Below are 19,290 nucleotides of genomic sequence, written 5' to 3' on the forward strand. Positions count from 1 at the left end.
ATGACCCAATACTTGTTGTAAAGGGTGAATGTACGCCGATTGCTAAACTCTTTAACCCTTGAGAGTGCTCATGTACCTGATCGACCTTCTGTGATGCTTTTTTTAAATATTTTATTTTACAAATTTTGGCTGATCATAGGATTAAATTGTATTATCTTTAGTCCTTAAATAATTATTCATCTAACAAATTAAACTAATTCACCGTTTATTCATCCACCCTCTACGTATCTATGTTTTCATAATGTTTTTTTACAAACCAATAAAAAAAATCTCTCTCATACCACTCCAATTTTGTTTATGTATTTTAGAGCGTATATCCAAGATATTATTTAAACAGATTCTACAAAGTTAATTTTTATTTTATTTTAATAGAAACTTAATTAATATATTTTTCTCCCAATATGCAATTTTTGAGTTTATCTCTCATTATTGCGGTTTAAAAATCCACCATTTCACTTAGAACTGATTATTTATAAATTTATGTACATAACACATGGAAATAAAATATTATAAATTAGGCACTCTAAGAATTCCCCAAAACCAAATCCAAGAGAGGAAAGGAAACTTTGACCCAAAAGGAAACGAAGGGTAAAAATGTAATTTTACACAGTACATAAAAAGGCAAAGAAAGAATCTTATAAATATCGCCTAGAAGATCCAATTCCCATCCAATCCAAATCTACACGTAAAATATATATATATATTTTAAATTAAAAAGAGCTTAGCTGTTTTGGGGTCGAGTAAAAAGAGAAAAACCCTAAGCCCCTACCACTTCACTGTGCTCTCTTCCTTTCTTCTCACTCCCACCCTCCCTCTCTCTCTAAACCCTAGTCTCTTCCTCATATCGCATACCCACGACCACGAGGGGGCTTTTGGGCCCTCTCGCTCTCGCTGCGTCGCTCTCTACGCACAATCAGTCGGTGGTCAGCTAGCTCTCTCCCTTCGATCAATTTCGGTGAGTTCGTCTTCTACTCTTATCTCACGATTTCTCACTTTGTTTTTTCATGTTTATAGTCGTCGTCTTCATCTGGGTTTCCTGCCTTGTTACTTTGTAGTCTTGGGTTTCTCTTTTTCTGGCGTTTTCATGAATCTGTGTGTGGATCTCGTGATTTTATGTTTCTGGGTTTTTCCTAATTTCTTTGTGTTTGGGACCTAATTAAAGTGTGTCAAGAGCATGATTTTTGGTACTTGGGGGTGTTTTAAAAATCAGCCATTGTTATGCCGATATGTTGCTTGGTTAATTTGTTATTTGACTTCTGGAAATCCTTTTTATGTACTTATGCAGATACAATCCTTTAGGGTAATTATTATAGTCGGAGTAGTTGAATTGAATTTTTATGATGTCACAGTCAGAATCACCGCAGGCCCCTCAATTTATTTAGTATGTTCTTGGGGAAAAAAATAAAAAACTGGAGAGTGGGCTATCTACATACTAGGTGTTTTGTTAAATTTATTTTTTATTTTTTACGGTAGAAGTATTACGCAGTACACTTCTTGTGCATTGATAGCACTATTTGTTGCTTAATTTTTGCAAACTTTTTTTTGCAGAGGGTGGTGTGTTTTTATACCTGTGTTGTTAGAGGACACTGGTTTTCTCAGAGTTATTGGGTATTAGGGAAGCCATAAATTTTTTCCTAAGAACTTGAAATTTGGGCTTTGTCCATCTTGAATCGACACAGTTTGTTAGTATGATTGCCACTAAAACCATGCTATCAAGCAACAAGCTGAAGATTAAATTTGCCTGCAAAAGAATTGAAGCTGATCTTGGCAAAAAAATAGAAGCTGATCCTCAGAAACGCTCGTGTGACTTTGGGCATCAAGTGTCACTTAATGAGGTCAGCTCAATGGCAAAACCTTCTTTCCCAGGTTCTAAGAAGCGTGCAGCCCCAGAAGCTCTCGAATCTCAGAAAGAGAAGAAGCTGAAGATGGATCGTAGTGTGACGTTGCAGTGTTCAACGATTCTGAAAACACTGATAACTCATAAGGATGGTTGGGCTTTCAGTAAACCAGTTGATCCCTTGTCTCTAAACATTCCTGATTACTTTCATATTATTTCTCATCCCATGGATTTGGGCACGATAAAATCAAAGCTGGAGAAAAATATGTACCGCAACACTGAAGAGTTTGCAGCTGATGTCAGACTGACTTTTTCTAATGCCATGGTCTACAATCCTCCTGCCAATATTTTTCATCAGATGGCCAAAAACCTGAATAAGATTTTTGAGATGAGATGGTGTCTTTTAGGTGGGAAATTGAATCATGGAAGCTCGAAGGTTGAACCAGCAAAATCATTGAGTGGTCAAATTAAGAAAATAACTTATACAAGGCAGAATCCTGATAGAACTCCTCCCTTTCATAATATGTCAGTGACCAAGAGGTCCATGCCTTCCGAAGAGAAGGTCAGAGTTCATGTTGATACAAGGCAGAATCCCAGTAGAACTCCTCCCTTTCATAATATGTCGGTGACCAAGAGGTCCATGCCTTCCGAAGAGAAGGTCAGAGTTCCTTTTGGTGTGAGTGATGGTGAGGTAAGTAAGAAATTGTGATTTTCTTTTGCTTACAAAGATGTTTACTGGATTGGTACAAAAACGTAAAATTTGCATTTCCTATTCTAGATTAGTAGTTATGCCGTTGAAGTAGTTTGCATTTCCTTTTCTGTCAGAGTAATATATATTTTGTTTACAGGCAGAGCTTTCCAAAACAGTGCAGCATTGCACTCCCAAATTGTTAGCAAAGAACTCTAATAGAGGTATGAAAGAAAAACAAGCTTCAGGCTTTAGTTTCTGCTTTATGGATATCTATGCGTGCTAATTCAGTGTGTCATACAGGCACTGATAGTGGCAGTAGACAAGCTTCAGGCTCTATGAATGCAAACCAGCCATCAAGCCCGGTTGGCAGAAAATGTGGTTCATGTGGCAACCTTGCATGTCGATGCGGGCTTCCTTGTGACTCAATGGGCAGAGATCATTGTTTGTCTAATCCCAATGCATCCAGACTGGTATGCATGACAATATTTCTTTTAATGTCCTTGAGAGTTTAAGTTAAGAGTTTTATGTTCTTTTAGCAGTAATTGAAACTTCTTATTCAATTCTAGGATTGTCAAGCAAAAAGCTTGTCAACATCCCAGATGAGCAAGTCAGATCCAGAATCTGATGGTGAGATGACGCAACAATTTGTTATATTATGATATTTAACCAGTTATTTTAGTGATCTGAGTACTGGATTGGTGTTGGAAATAATATGAAGGGGCTGTAAGTGCTTTGGATGATGAAAACATTTGTCCCAGCCCTCAGCTTACAACTCCAGTAACAGATGCTGCTTCTGGAGAAGGTAAGTTTATTCACCAGCAATGCCAAAATTAAGTTGTGGCATCGTCCATTTTGGCATATGTGGACTTATTAAATTGGAGTTCTTACTGAATTGTTTCAGAATGGAAAACTTCTCTTTTTGATGTTCAACTTTCACCAAAAAGAGCTCTCCGTGCTGCAATGCTAAAGAGCCGCTTTGCAGACACTATTTGGAAAGCTCAACAAGAAAAACTCCTGGATCAAGTAAGCTTCATTTTTTCACAAGATCATGCCAGGCTAGTTGGATACTGAGTGAGAAGGTTTCCATGCAATTTTAGTAATTTACTTGTTTTTCATTCTTCCATCCAGGGTGGTAGATGTGATCCAATGAAGATGCGACAGGAAAAAGCAAGATTGGAGAGGAGGCAGCATGAAGGTAAAGCTGGCTTTGTTTCTTCCTTTATTCTTTGCCATCATTTTGGGTTTGAAGATTCTTAATTTTATAAGAATGCAACCAATAGTTATACTGTATCTGGTTAGCCTCATGTGTGCAATGTGAAAGTGCACAATTTTTAATTTAAGGGCTTGTCTGCGTGGCAAACACTTGCTTGGTGTTCTTTTTCAGTGTTCTTGATTTGTACCAAAACGTTTTTTGGTCATTTAGGTGGAATAACAATTCTAACTTTTTTAAGGCCAAATTGAATCTTTTATCTCTTTTCTTTCTTTTTTGTTTTGGCCATATTGACTCTTGGTCTCCCAGTCCTAGTGTTTTGGCCATGTTGAATCTTGCTCTCCAGTCCTAGTGTTTGATAACAAAATTCATGGATCTTGATGTTGAAGTTTGTTGCAATATCATGATTATCATGATTATATTGTTAAGGCATTACACTGCATGACTCATCAATAAAATCTCCTGCTGCACCTACCTTATATTAATTGATGATCTTAAACTTTACCATACTACAGAGAAGGCAAGGATTGAAGCTGAAATAAGAGCTGCTGAAGCCGCCACACGAATGAGGGCTGAGATTGAGTTGAAGCAGCAACGGAAGAGAAAAAGAGAAGAAGCTCGAATTGCACTTGAGAAGGTTTACCTTTGTTTTTCATATTTACAACTTCTTGCGTGAATGTTATCTCTTTTGGTGCCTTTGTGGTCTTAATTTGCTGAGTGTCCTTATCCAGATGCAAAGAACGGTTGAGATTGATCAAAACTTGAAGATCCTAGAGGAACTTGAAAGATTAACTGGATTCTCTCCATCCACTCCTCTTCTCAACTGTAAGAGTCGGTCTGGGGCGTTTGGAGGAGCGCACCTCCGATCGCCTTTGGAACAGTTAGGTTTGTTTATAAAGGCTGAATATTCGGGAGATGAGGATGATGATGAGTCAATTCTGAACGAGGATGGGGAGGAAGGGGAGATTGTTTGAGACACTACGTGTTGGCCCCTTACTAATTGTATGTGTTCTGTTTTTCCAGCTCAAGATGTTTTGTATCAGTCTATCGAGAGGGAAAAGAGACCATTGTAAATAATTTTTTACTTTTTTTAATTTTCCGGTAGTGGGGATATACGAGTATATATAATAGATTCTCTCTTAAAGAACGAAGAAGAAAGTGTCTGATCAGTTTTCTCTTACTCTACTTACTCTTTCCTCTGTCTCTGCCCTGCTCTAATCAAATGTGTCTACTTTTTTACCTGTTAATGGGGTCAAGTCCCATAATTAGCCTCATGGAGTAATTTGGATTCAGATTCCAGTCCGTATTTTGAATTCCGATTACACACAAAATCTGTAAAATAGTCCTTTCAACAAATAATTAACTTCCCAGATAAGACTAGAGTGATTCAAATTTGATTAACATCATAAACCTCAAGTGAAGTATACGCCTTTCTTGAAGAAGGGTTTAGGGTTCAAACAGTGAAATAAGGGTAATATATTCCAACGGTCGAATTGGATTCACTCCCTTTTGATAGGATACGCCTGTCGATTTGTGTGCGAGAGAGAAAGAGAGATGAGGCAGAGAAGAAAGATTGGATCATAAATCCCAGAAACCCTAATCGCGGAGGAAGAAGCAGAAGAAGGACAATTCTTCGGATGCTATCTGTTGACCTCTCGCAGCCCCCGCTATACAGGCCACACCTATATTGGGTACCTTCCATCTTCCCCAGTTTTTTTATTTTTTATTTTTTATTTTTTCAAATTCTCAATTTGTTCAGAATAATCAGGTCAATCTTGATCCATCTGAAATTCTTTAAATTTTGAGGTTTTCTTTTAGGGCTTGGATTAAGAAGAGAGCCCACTTTGACTGTGTCTTGGTTTATGTTTTATTTGGGCGGTGCTGATACAGATTCACAGGGAACCCACGGCGTCGTATAAGACAGCATAATGGTGAAATAGCTCAAGGTGCTTGGAGAACGAAGCGGAAGCGTCCATGGGAGATGGTCTTGTGCATCTATGGTTTCCCAACTAACGTTTCTGCTCTCCAGGTCTCTTCATTTCTTTTTTCTTTTTTTTCGCTTTACAATTACTTGTCTTAGTGCATTGCTCTGTATGATCTGTTTGTGCTTTTAATTTGATTGATTGGGACCAAATTAGATACAAATTATTTGAGAATTATATTCTGATAATTATGTGTCATTTTAGGATATTTCCAGCTTGATTGGGACCCATCTTGAGTTGGCACCAATTCTAGGATCAATTTGGACCTGGGTAAAATTTGATTAATTGTATTACTATTTTAGGATTGATATGAATTGGAAATTTGGGACCTACTTTCTAATATTCCCTTTGGAACTTTGCAGTTTGAATTGTCCTGGCAGAACCCAACTGTATGAAAGGCAGGCAGGCTGCTGCAAGCTTTAAATCCCTGGGAGGGCTTGTCAGTAAGATCAAACTTGCATACACCATGCTCACTCTCCCTCCTTGGCAGAGGTATCATTTTATTTTCTTCCTTGTGAGTTGTGAATGGATGAATATAATACATACGCTTTTGCTGTTATTGATGGAAAGTGATAGTGTTTCTATGTATCATCAGCTTGAACATCACTGTAAACTTCTTTTCAACCCAGTACACCAAACGCTCTGCTGATTGTCCACGCCTTCTGGAACAGATGAAAGTCAAAGTCTGCTCCGTGGATGAGCTTCCTTCCTGTACCAAACTATCTGATGACCTTTTTGAAAAAGAAGATTAGTGGTGTAATGAGAGGGAAATTGATGAAGATATGAATATACCAGTACACTACACGAAGAAACAATATCGGACTTCATGGCTCATAATTAAGCAGATTATCAGCAGAGTGATAGTGGCAATAGAATGAATGAAGTATATGGACACAGTAAAGAAGTAGGAGAAGATGAGTGGTATAATGGAAAAGTATGTGATGAAGCTATGAATTATGGTACATTACAGGAAGAAACATTATCGGATCTTATTGTTCAAAGTTCAGCAGATGATCAGCAGGATTATACTGGCAATATAAGTAACGAAGCATATGGATGCAGTCAAGTAGTAGGAGAGGATTGTACAGAGCAATTTGGTTTTATTGAATCGCCAGTGAGAACACCATCTTCAAATGTCACTACCTCATTTGACACAGAAGTAAGTAACTAAAGATATAGGTTTGTTTGGATCTTCTGATGACATGGTGTTAAATTGGGCCGACCTGCAGGGGAACAATCGGCCGCTGTAGTTGCAGACAATGATCAGGTCCCCAGCAGAAGCTATCTCCGGCCTTGTGGAGCTGAGGTAATAGATTTGACAACTCTAGCTCCCCTATGCAGAAGGGATTTATGTGGCAAGAAGAGTAGAGTTGCTACTGTTTATCCTCAGATAATTGACTTGACCGAGTCAACCAATTTCATCCAACTATAGAATGTTGGACATGTATATCACAAACAAACAAACAAATTATGTAATCTATAGAGGAATTTATTGTCATCTTTGCCTGATGGCATATTGTAATCACAATATTAAGAGCATTTTGGTTCAAATCTTACAGTTTGATGAAATAAAGATTTTTTTTTTACCCACTTGCTACATTCCATCCTGTTATTGTATATCGCATTTCCTCTGGTGTATTTATGCAGAGGAATTAATTTTTGAGAATGGAAGATGGTGCTGTGTTGCTAATTCTTTGTTGGCATACTTTTTCTTCTGTGCAAACTAAAAGGAAAATCTGAACATGTAAAAAGTTATCAAGGAGAATTCAAGAGAGCAGCTCCAATATTTGGTCAAATTAACAAATTTGGAGTAAATTTGTATCTTAAAAAAAAAAGACAATTAGAGAAACATCATATCTACCAAGCAAAGAAACTATAGCCGATTGTACAAATATATTCAATACTCGGTTCTCTGCACATTGTGAAAATTAGACGGCTCTAACTTGTTGCCGAAGAGACTGCACGCCTGGATGACGTTGTGATATTGTGGCCTCAACGGCCGCACTTATGCGCAGAGAGAGAGAGAGAGAGAGAGAGAGAGAGAGAGAGAGAGAGAGAGAGAGATCGCGTCAATCAATTTTCACATTTAATTCTCATTCAAGTTTGGTTTTTGTCTTGTGGATTTTTCTCTGTTTGAACAATTTGGCTATTTTATGAGCTTGCAGGTGTTTTATAGGTCAGCCGTGGTATCAATAAGGGTTCTGGACCATTGTGGACATTTTATCCTCCGTTTGGTTTATGGGAAAGGAGGCTTGGAAATGGGAATTCAATTGCTTTCCCATGTTTGGTAAGTCCAGACATGGGAAATGGTTGTCTGTCACATGAGAAAGTAGGGGGGAAAATGAAGCCCTCCTCTTAACTTAGGTTTTGTTTTTCCTCATCATGGGAAAGTTTAGGAAAATGAGCCAACATTCAATGTACAATTTTCATGACTATTTTGTCCCTATGAACAATTTATAATTACAACGTATCATTAAATGCATTTTTTTTTTATTTAATTTAATATGAATATAATTGGAAAATTGTACAAAGTTTGTTTTCCATTCCTACTCAAAACAAACATGGGAAAGGAAACAAAGTGAAATCTCCCAGTTACTTTCCCAACATTACCAAACGTGGGAAATGAATCTTTCATTCCCATTCCTTGGGAAATGACATGGAAAATGATTTCCCCTCAAATCCATTCCGTAAACCAAACGGGTCTGAAGGCATTTTGTTTCAGCGTCCCCAAAACCATCAAATTGATCTTCTTCTCTGGGCCACTTGCTGTCGCTCGCATATAACACAGTCCATGTTTGAGATTGTTACTTGTCAGTAACGAAGGTTCATTTTGGTAAGAACCTAAGAAGTAATTTTAGACCCAACTGAAATCCCAATGTTGTATGCTCTTTGAAAATGGTGCTGTAGATGTAATTACTTGTTAGCAAACGAAGGAATATATCATGAAACGCAATTAGTGTTCTGAAGGCTTTGGGAAGATGAATCGCAATTTAATTGGTGGATTATAAAGATTAAAACTTGATGGGATTCACAACTTTTCAAGCCAATCTTCTAACCTATTCGTATAAAAATAACAATTTAATTTTGCCCTTCATATTAAAACAACCTGAGATGCATTTCCCTGTTTATAGAAAATTCAGAGCACATACTAGGTTTCAGTATATATATATACGTTTGTCGTCCCCAGAAAAAGGTTTTGAAGTGGCAAAGAACACTGTGGTAGAATCTAGTGCGAACTGGATTTAATAATACCACATACATTTGTCAAAAGAAAATAATTTACTCAGATGAGTAGGAGCAATAACTTAATCAAACTACTTCAAGATGCAAGCAAAACATTTTGTAGAAAGTAAACAGCTCATATCCATTGTACATCTTAAAATGTAAATTCGAAGAAAAGTCTAAAATCTGTAATTGTGAACCAGAAGTTAACCAGAAGTTACTCTGCATCTCAGCATAGAATGCTGTTGCAGTTAGAAAGCATCAAGTACTAGCAAAGAACAATATACACATCAGGCTACGTATTTATTTTTGGCACTTCTCTCTTGTCTCATTGCATCCTCCTGCAAAAACAAACCAGAGCAGGACATTATTAATGAGGCCCCTAACTTAACAAGAATTGAGTAAAACAACAAATAATGTACATAAGAAACAAAATCCTTACATGAAATATGAACCCTATAGTTTCATTGTAATCCAGAAACCCCTTCCACTGTTTCCCAATGCTCAGCTGCAGCAAGAAAGTGGATAAGAGACATCTTCGAAATTTTGTTATTATAATGAAACTCATTACTAAAAAAAAATGTTGATGAAATGTCACTGTGCCATGTTTTCAAAGCAAGTGCCTTGTCCCCACTCTTTGGTTTTTGGAGTAGGTAATAAGTTCACCTCAACCATTAAGTAATGTACAAAATAGATTACAAAACCACTGGTCTTAGCAGCCAAGTGTCCGCTGAACCACTATGGGTGGCAACAGATTTGGGGAAAGGGAGAAAGAACAATTCATCAACTTAATCAATTCTTCTTCTTCTTTTTTCCTTGCAACCAGGATCGCTAAAGCAACATAAACAAAATGCACAGCTAGAAATAAATAGCAAGTCTGTCCTCACGCTAAAACAACATAGATAAAAACTGTGATGCTGTGAAGTACTATCTAAGGAATACAAAACCTTTTGAAGGTTTCAAGTATATGCTTTGTCTTCATACAATATATGATATACAGGGAGTCTAGCAGCAATTACCTGAGCAGCTTCATTTATTGCATTCTTCGTCCAAATAGATATCTTTTCTTGCCTATTTCTGACGTTGACAACTGCTCCACAAATTTCATCTCCATGATCAAACTGTTCTCCTATCATTCCTAGCAACTAGTACCAGCAGATACAGACAATTAGGACAGACAAAAACATCAATCAACCTCGAATAACAATTGCGGTTTAGACCATACCGTATACAGCCAAGAAGTATCAGATTTCCCTTTAGGAAAAGTTACAGTCCACTTCCCTCCATTAGCACACACAGGATCCTCCCACTTTGGCTCAATTTTATATTTGAAACAATGGAAGTCCGTGCCAAGAGCCAACTTGCTTGGATGACGTATATTATTGTAAATGCTGAATGCAAAAAAAAATTTATGCGCACATGTGAGAATCATTACCAGGAAAAAATTAACAGAGGTAGACAACAAGCACGGGCACTGGATACAGTTTATTCAAATAACAACTTTGGAATAAGTTTTCTCCTTATAGAAGGGCCCAAAGAAAGTGTTTACACGTTCAGCTCAGCAGCCCAAATCCCTCAACAGGAGAACACATCTAATGATGACCAAGTATTTTCGTCACACGGTAATATAACCATGATAGCATAATTAACAATGCATGGACCGAATGCATCCATACTGGTACAAATCAAAGCATCCCAAAGACCTAGGGAAGCTCCTTCTAGGAAGCAAATTCAATGAAAGATGATCTCATTATTATGAATTATGATAAATCCAAATCATGTATAAACAGTGAACCTCTAAAATCCCATTTAAAATTAAAAGACTAGCAAGATTGGAAACCAAGGAAATAGGTACAACACCAGGTTGAATACAATACAAGACTTTCAGGGCTAATACTATGAATAGCTAATCCTGTCAGCATGCGTTGATGTAAGACGGACATATGCTTAAAATGCAAGATCGGCAAATATTATTCTAAATCAATCAAAGAGCTAGAGAGACAAACAACCCAATTCCAAACAAACACCAACAAAATATTTATCTCAAACAGAACCAAGTTACAAGTTCACAAAAAGGATAATAAAAGAAGAGAAAAGGTTGCAGTTACTGAGAAACTGTAGGAACGAAAAATTTGGACTTTCACAGTAGAGAAAGCAAACCACTATAAACCGCAAAGCTGTGTCGCCTTAAACTTAAAGGTTTTAACATTGCCTTTTCCATAATTGTTTTCTACTCTCGTCAATTCAATAGTTTCCCATTTCTTAGTCACCAATCAACATGAACCACGAAACGTGTCAAGTCCTTTCCTTTTCCAGAAATCCCTATTTCCCAAAAAAAAAAAATCCAACAAAAAGATAATCACAAGAGACCCCAAGTCACAAACTACAACCAACACACACAAAACGGAAAAGATTAAATCTCGCCAACCAAACAAACTTAAATAAAGAAAACAAGAAATTAAGGAAGATTACAAAAATAAACATAATGAAGCTAAAATTAAATTGAAATGAGACCTCCAGAACTCCTCGACGGTACTGAAGGTATAGATCGGGCGAATGGAACTCCCCCAATCCTCTTGCTTAGTCTTAGCGGACTTTGCTGCGGGGCTATCGAACCAGAAGGTCCATGAGTGCTCCAGAGCATGAGACTGTGGCGCTATTCCTTTCGATGGCTTCGACGCCGATTCTTCGTCGCCCACGATCTCTCCTTCTTCGGGCTCATCGTCCTCTTCCCTTGGTTTAGGGTTCGTCTCGGTCTTGGCCTGATCTTCTGAAGCTGAAGTCTTGGGTGCGTCTTCGACCACCATTTTTAGGGCTTGCTTGGATTGGCTCTTTTTCTTGCTCGCTTTTCTTTCTTGGCGTTTCGTTTTGTGTTTTCTCAGTAAAGGACTTGCGTTTCGATGGCTCGGTAACTCTCCTATCTTATTTACAGAGCAGCGTTCAGGCGTCGTGTTTCGCCACGTGCTTTAATTTCTAACAGATGACACGTGTTAAACCATCACGTCATCAGTAGCTCAGGTTGTGGGCTTTGGGCCCACAGCTCAAATCCAAAATTAAGTAAAGTCCAAAACGGCCCAAACTTCTCAGGAGAATGGGCTACATAAATGTATTCATGTGAACATTTTTTTCCTTCATATTTTATATCTATTTATATTTTTATAAATTTTTTATAGGTAATTCGTTATTCTTTTTTGTAAAGCTAATTGGTTCTATATAGTCTCTATTACGGTACATTTTCTTCGAGAGGAGAGAGATTTCTCACACACACATTACCGTGCCATGGGAATTTCTCATACACACACTATTCTCGAGTTTGATTATGTTTTATTTCAACTCGACAATGTGTCAAACAATTGTGAACATGTGGGGGCATGGAATGGATAGCCCGTTCTAATACCATATTAGAATGTGAGCAAGATCTTGTAAGGTAAATTGCTAATGGATGAGGATGGTCAAGATCTTTTAAGCTCATAAGCTAAGCTTTCATCTTTCGATGTAGAATACTTTCGAACATACATAGCATGTGTACATTAATGGTTTCTAGTATATAAAAAGATACACGATAATTCATCACTTAGAACAACCACACATTTCATATTTCCTTTCATACAAAGGATTATACACAATATACAAAATAGGGATCGAGCCAGTGTTTGAAACATTGGCAATGTACTATAATCAAATACTCCACACATAACATACCATCTGTCTGTGACATAGATTGATATGTTTTTATTGAAGCTATAGCGTTGATGTCATATATACAAAAAGAACGCTAAGCACATGCTGCCGTGCATTATATGCACAACTTTTTTCCCACACCATGCAGTGATATATTTTTACACAATATCTTATATGTATATGACTTGATCATATGGATCGATCGATCGGCCATATATTAATCAAGGGTTTTAGATTTTCATTTGATCCAAGTATGACTTTCCATCAAGCTTATAGCGGGAGAAGAAATCATTGACGTACTTCTCCATCCCAACCGTTTTGAAGAGTGGTGGGTTTTGTGGGGTTATCAAGCTTCTCGCAGGCCCAATCTCTGCCTCAAACTTAGGATTTATGAACATTGCAACTGACAACCTTTCCTTCTCTGAATTCACCATTGCCCTGTGCTCAATGCTGTGGTATACTCCATTGCTCAGAATCTACAAACACTTACACACCTTCAATACATAAAGTATAGTAATAAATTAATCTTTATTATTATTATTTTTCATACTATAGTGTGATTTACGCATATAATTTATAAAACATGAGGATGTAAGGGATTTGTAACTCGGGTGACTATAAAAACAATTCTCCCTCTTGTGTTTGAATCCCACTTCCAAGAGAGAGAGGACTTGTGCCCAAATGCACTTTAAGTATTAGTTGGGGTTTCTACAAACTTTGACTATAGAGACGTTCAATGTACCACCTTTGCTTTAGTTATTTTCCTCTTTAATTAATTATTTTGGTCTATCGATCGGTAGAAGAAAGAAGGATGAAGAAGATAAGAATACGACAAACCTCAAAGCTGTCCCCTACATTCACAACAAAGGCATCTTTTTGGAAGTTGACAGGCATCCAAACCCCATCTTTTTTGATTTGGAGACCATCAACTCCATTAAGCTGGTTGAGGATAGTGATCCCAGTTGCATCTGAGTGAGGCGAGAGCCCTATCACCTGCTCTGGTTGTGGGCATGGAGGATAGTATGTCATCCTCACTGACCTCATCCCATCGTCAAACATCTCCTCCATCTCTCTCATCTCTATCTTCAGAGCCTTCCCCATAAACCCAAGAAGTCTCATGGCCAGCTGATCCACTTGCAGCAAGTATGAATCCAAGGTATTCCTAGCACATGCCATTAAAAAAGTCAACTCAAAGAATCAAAAGTTTAAGTGCATGTGCACTTGATGCATACACATGGAGATATAAATTCTTGCATACAACAGTTGTATATAACTTTTCTCGGATATCTGAGCGTTTGAATGTGAGAGAACACGATTGTATATATACGAGATCTTTTAGAGTGTGTGAGAGAGAGTACCTGAGGGATGAAGGGAGCTCTGGGAAGAGATAAGGCTTTCTTCGATGAATAGGGTTGGTTATCATGTAGACCCTGTCACCCCAGTCAAGCTTTTGGTCTTTGGTGTTGACTACGGATCCATAGCCTTCAACTTCACCTGGCCTGATCTTATATTTCATTTTCTCTTCCAAGGGAAGCTTAAAGAATTCTTCAATCTCCTGCTTCAGCTTCTCCAACAGCGTAGGGCTAACTCCATGGTTCACCAACTGTAGAAAACAAATACAACATGCAAGATTGATTATTATATATATTTCACTCCAACTCTACTGCCATTAATGAGATAAATAAATATATTATATATACGAAATATATAAGAATTAAAGTGTATACCAGGGTCTAAGAAATTTGAGATATTTCGAATACAGACCTCAAAGATGCCCCAGTCTTTGCAAGTTGAGTGCAGTTTTTCCAGTTGATCTGCAAAGTCTGAGGCTTCTGCCTTAACTAATTTGGTCATGTCAATGGAGGGGATGGATGGGAAGGTGCCCTTATGACCATCAAAGAGAGACGAGGCTGGTTCTCGTTCCACGGTACGAACATAACATTCTGGGACTGAAGTGAGGGGCTGTTTGGTGATTTCCAGGACGCTCAAGAGTGAATTGGAGTTCTCAAAGCCTGCTGGTAGCTGCGATATTGATGCCATTTCTTATTTCTTATATGATTAGTGATAGCTCTAGTGTAAATTTATGGCTACCTGTGCACTATGTTTATATAGGCAGAAAATGGATGGCAAAACCGTAAATATACTAGGTTTAGGCTCATTTTTCTATCTGCAGATTTTCAGGCAGACATGTGAATTTACATCTCCTCTAGTTTCATGCATGTTGCTGTTGTACTCCTGTCCTGCTACACAAAGCAGTACTAGAATATAGTAATTATATGGAGATCAATTGACAAAATATTTGTAATACAAAATTACAGTAATATTTCTCTCTACAACTTTAACTTAAGTTTGTGATTAATTAACACCTTTATATTGAAACCCTAGAAAAGTTACGAGATATATATATGTCAAAATAGAAGTATCTAGAAGGAAGATATGTAAAGTGTAGTGACATTAAAACTTCAAAGATTGAAAGTGAGAGGATATGCATTTGATGAGTAATTTTTTAGGAAGGAATAATGCACTTTGTTTCTTCTAAAAAAATAAAAGCATATGTTCATGAATCCATTGATGAACTCAAGTATTCAACCACCCAGATGAGATAATATATCCATTAAGGATTTTAAGAGATCGATCCAATTAATGTCAAATTTTGTTATGAAAAAAAAGAGTACAAGAGTTCGCTTTTGTTTTTGTCAAATTTAGACCCAAAAATAGTACAGAAATGGTTGGAAAGGTTATTTTGAGTGCATTTCCAGTATCCCATAAAATTCGTGGGTGCAAAATTGATTTCAGAGCTTCGTAAAAATTTGATGAATGCGTTAAAATTGCAGGGAACAATCCTTTTAGATATATAGATGACTTTTGACCAAATTGGCATACATGTTTCAGCAGTTACTCTAGTCTAGCAACACTCATGAATCATGAAACCAAACTGTATTATCATCAGTCGACTGCTAGCCCTCCCTTATCTCTTTGCAATATAATCTAGGAAAACAAATTTGTACACGGAAGGGATGGACCGTTGTGTCTTCCATGTGGAGGTAGCTTCGATACTATATTAGAATGTTAGCACCCAACTCGAAATCAAGTGACAACGGATAGAGAGCCCCGAGATATTTTAAACACTATTATTACAACTCAGAACACCTCGAAAAAGATTGCATACATCTAATAAAATCAATGAGAATAATTTTTCTTAGGTGTACATGTCAGGTTTTAACTCGACTGTTCTTCTACTGATCAACACTATCTATGATATGTGTCAGTAACAATTATATGCACAATTTTCTACATTTAAAAACAAGTTTTGAGGTTGCGTAATGGATCCTAATGGATGTTTCTTTCAATCAGAACTGACGGAATGAATTGTTTAATCTGCTGGATAATAAAAACGTGCTTAATGATCCATTTTTTTCCTATAAAAGCTGATACCTGTAATTTGACTCTTGATCTCTCATGTAATAGTTTACGGCAAACTGTTTACACGTTGTCTGACTATGAGTACCAATCGAATGTTAATTCATTGTTTAGTATTTTAAGAGCACGTTTCTGATTAAGACAAGCTAATCATGAATTGATTGGGCGGACATGTTCAATTCACTTAAATAATGGGAACGATCGTCAGCAGTGATGGAAAATTTTCACCCAGTCATCTTGATATGCATGCATACATACACATACCATGCATGCATGCTAATAAGGATGATGGTTGAGTGACATACATGTTTCATTAACTCCTGGAAAGTAATTATAATGGTTGTTAGTCAAGGCATTAGTCATAACCGACAATAATATAGAACTGATGATCAAAGTTACTACATAAAGTAAACAAAGAAAATCCAATTAGAAGTGGTAAATCTCTTAAAACAGTTTGAACTGATTGAAGGGCCGTGTAATGGAATCTAAATCTACACGTGCTTTGACTAATTTGTGTTGATACAAACCATATTAATGGTGGTAATGATGATCTGATATATCTTCACGGCAGGCTAACTAATAACCCACTAATTGATTAACTATAGCAGGACTTGTTCAAAATTCGTACGCATGACAGAAAAATTTCTGTTGGTTTTGACATATTATACGACAAAAGATTTAAGTATTCTACAAGGGTAGAGTAGAGGAGGCCTTAGGCATAACCAGGAAAGGCGACCGCCTAGAACCTCCGAAACATACACTTGAAAGATTACACTATGATACGATATCAAAGTCTATCTAAAGAAGTTACATCATAAGTTATGATTTGAATTCAACCATTGAATTCATATTAATTTCATTACATTCAAGGTCAGGGCACTACTATATTGTGGGCGATAGCCACTTTTATAAGCCTGTTCCTTTTGGATAGCCCCAAGGGGTACATGTATAGAGTATTTGCTGGTGGACAAATCTTTTTTTTTATTTTTATATAGTATAAGTGATAGTCTAAACTAAAAGGGATGTGGATTTTTCACACAGACAACTATAATGCTGTGGAAATTTGAACCTGAAACTTCTGATTTGTAAATCAATATCTTTTTTTCACTGGACAAATTTAAACGATAAGAGGATATGGATGTACTGTGAGGTTAATTAATTATTTGAATTGACTAAAGTAATTAAAGCTGATGCAATTCTGAACTAACCTCATTCAAAGCATTTTTGACTTAGTATACGAATTCTTACTATATGCATGTATCGTAGAACTGGTCAAACCATGTGGAGGATTTGAAATGTCATTGGCAGAAAACACAAAAACAAAACAAAAATCTTGATCACAGAGATCATATATGTATGAAAATCTTGGACTTGAACGGTCAAATGGTGGTGGGAGTGTGAGATCATAGTATAACCATTGGGTTAAAAGATTCAGATTCAGGCCAAATAAAAGATATTGTTGGATACCACTTGTGGTTTAATATGGAAGATTAAATGAGATAATACATTTGAATAAGAATTATATTCCAATTTGACTAGCTTCATGATGAGATAATGCATCTCTAAATTTTATATTTATAATTTTTCTTAATATTTTACTTATTGACGAAAGCAGTGTATCTGTCATTTACACGTGATTCGATACCCTTCTTGTTACGTTAGAGTAGTTTAATATCGCATTGACAAAAAGTAAATTTGCAAGTGGCATGATTAGGCCCTTCAACTTAGTAATAGTAAAACTTGGCAGCTAGCCTTCGAAATATGATCAATTCAATGTTTAGAGGCATGAAAAGGGCATATTAGACGATGAGAAAAAAGTGGTGGACGTGCCTCAACTTCATTTGGGCTTGATATTTATTTAGGTCAAGTCCTTACAATAACCAAACAACGGCAGAAATTCAAGATTAAGACTTTGAAGCGCAAGCGCAACAGTCAAACCCCACTTTCTGAAAAGAAAATCATATAAAGCTTAGCAGCACTCGGAGCATTGGTTCTTTTGGATAGGAATGGAGAGGAAGGATTAGGCTACAGTATTATTCTAGCTATTTCAAACCCCACAAGAAAAACAAAAGAAAACTGAAAGTTATATATATATAAGAAAAAGAAAAAGAGAAAGAAAACAAGATTGGACCATCTAACTTGGGCGTTCAAAACTTCATTGATTAAGAAAAGGCGATGCATGGAATTTACAAGACAGCAGCCCAACAGATAAGTCACATGACCGCAGCTTAGCCAGAAACCTAAAAGCCCATAAGTGAGCATGTATATGTGGTTAGGCCCTGCGCATATATAGCCTAGCCAATCCTTTGACTCAAGTCCAATGACTTAAGGCCTGTTTTTGAAATGGTTAAAAGCATTTTTTTACAACTAAAAGTGGTTCTGACATCGTTTAGCATTAAAGTTCATAAAGCATTTTTAAGTCATAAAAGCGCTTTCTAAAAAAACACTCCCAAATAATTTTCCAAAAAACACTCAAAAAATTTATAATAAAAGCACTTATAAACAAAACTATTTCCTTAAAAAAAAGGTTTAAATGTTGAAATGGTCCCTGTGTTTTACCTTATCGGCCAATTTAGCCATTGTGTTATTAATTTGGCCAATTTAGTCCCTGTGTTTGTATCTGTTAACAAATTTGATCATTTCGGTCAAAATTATGTTAAAACCTAAAAAAAGAACATTTAAAATTAATTTAAAATTTTGTAATTAATTATAAAGATTTAAACTCAAATAATAATAATGCTAAAATGATTAAAACCCACACAACCTCAACCTCCAATGGTCTCGATTCCTGTAGGAAAAAAAAAAGGTTTCTTAGTAGAATTGATGCCTACTCTTTTCTTGCTGCAAATTTTCTTGTATCTTATGTTTAAGATTTTCTCATACTCTACCCTTCATCTCTCTCTCTCCTCTCTAATCCATTGGTCTGAATGTCGTCGACTTTTGCTACAGCCAAGATGATCAATTGGCAATAGAGCCGTCAAGCTTACAGTGACCGGCTATGATGATCTTCATGATTTGTCAGAGAGAGAGAGACAGAGAGAGAGTTGTTGTAGTTTAGGTGGGTTGGAATGGTGGTGAGGGTGGCTATTTTGGGGTTGGAGTGGTGATGGTGAGGGTGAGGGTGGCTGGGTTTGGGAGGTGGTTGAGGTGTGTGCGCGAAATTGGGAAAGGTGAAATTTAAAAGAAATATATTCCATTTTCAGTTTGAATTTAAAATTTTATAATCAATTACAGTTTTTTTTTTATA

The 19,290-nt window shown here is 36.7% G+C and overlaps 3 protein-coding genes across 3 annotated transcripts; 1 reads left to right on the forward strand and 2 right to left on the reverse strand.

Moving 5' to 3' along the window:
* LOC18778974 (transcription factor GTE12) lies at nt 716–4,919 on the forward strand. Its single transcript, XM_020561950.1, has 10 exons — nt 716–955; nt 1,549–2,528; nt 2,686–2,749; nt 2,829–2,998; nt 3,095–3,155; nt 3,247–3,330; nt 3,430–3,551; nt 3,657–3,723; nt 4,254–4,375; nt 4,470–4,919. The coding sequence occupies exons 2-10, from the start codon at nt 1,689–1,691 to the stop codon at nt 4,710–4,712; spliced, it is 1,773 nt and encodes a 590-aa protein (XP_020417539.1). The 5' UTR covers nt 716–955; nt 1,549–1,688; the 3' UTR covers nt 4,713–4,919.
* LOC18780274 (eukaryotic translation initiation factor 4E-1) lies at nt 8,941–11,852 on the reverse strand. Its single transcript, XM_007211887.2, has 5 exons — nt 11,457–11,852; nt 10,168–10,333; nt 9,962–10,087; nt 9,385–9,450; nt 8,941–9,283 (listed from the first exon to the last, which is right to left on the reverse strand). The coding sequence occupies exons 1-5, from the start codon at nt 11,747–11,749 to the stop codon at nt 9,233–9,235; spliced, it is 702 nt and encodes a 233-aa protein (XP_007211949.1). The 5' UTR covers nt 11,750–11,852; the 3' UTR covers nt 8,941–9,232.
* On the reverse strand, nt 12,517–14,740 carry LOC18778726 (protein SRG1). Its single transcript, XM_007214401.2, has 4 exons — nt 14,388–14,740; nt 13,982–14,226; nt 13,461–13,785; nt 12,517–13,099 (listed from the first exon to the last, which is right to left on the reverse strand). Exons 1-4 carry the CDS (start codon nt 14,661–14,663, stop codon nt 12,854–12,856), a joined length of 1,092 nt encoding a protein of 363 aa, XP_007214463.1. The 5' UTR covers nt 14,664–14,740; the 3' UTR covers nt 12,517–12,853.

Source organism: Prunus persica, chromosome G4, assembly GCF_000346465.2.
Source record: "Prunus persica cultivar Lovell chromosome G4, Prunus_persica_NCBIv2, whole genome shotgun sequence".
Taxonomy (NCBI): Eukaryota; Viridiplantae; Streptophyta; class Magnoliopsida; order Rosales; family Rosaceae; genus Prunus; species Prunus persica.

Excerpts from the sequence above, each read along its gene's own strand:
- LOC18778974 (XM_020561950.1), top strand. The coding sequence starts at position 1,689 with ATGATTGCCACTAAAACCATGCTATCAAGCAACAAGCTGAAGATTAAA. Across the intron at positions 2,999-3,094 it reads ATCCCAATGCATCCAGACTG|GATTGTCAAGCAAAAAGCTT; the intron begins GTATGCATGACA and ends ATTCAATTCTAG. Across the intron at positions 3,724-4,253 it reads GGAGAGGAGGCAGCATGAAG|AGAAGGCAAGGATTGAAGCT; the intron begins GTAAAGCTGGCT and ends ACCATACTACAG.
- LOC18780274 (XM_007211887.2), bottom strand. The coding sequence starts at position 11,749 with ATGGTGGTCGAAGACGCACCCAAGACTTCAGCTTCAGAAGATCAGGCC. Across the intron at positions 10,088-10,167 it reads ATACTTCTTGGCTGTATACG|TTGCTAGGAATGATAGGAGA; the intron begins GTATGGTCTAAA and ends TGCTGGTACTAG. Across the intron at positions 9,451-9,961 it reads CAATAAATGAAGCTGCTCAG|CTGAGCATTGGGAAACAGTG; the intron begins GTAATTGCTGCT and ends TTCTTGCTGCAG.
- LOC18778726 (XM_007214401.2), bottom strand. The coding sequence starts at position 14,663 with ATGGCATCAATATCGCAGCTACCAGCAGGCTTTGAGAACTCCAATTCA. Across the intron at positions 14,227-14,387 it reads AAGACTGGGGCATCTTTGAG|TTGGTGAACCATGGAGTTAG; the intron begins GTCTGTATTCGA and ends TGTTTTCTACAG. Across the intron at positions 13,786-13,981 it reads GAGCTCCCTTCATCCCTCAG|GAATACCTTGGATTCATACT; the intron begins GTACTCTCTCTC and ends GGCATGTGCTAG.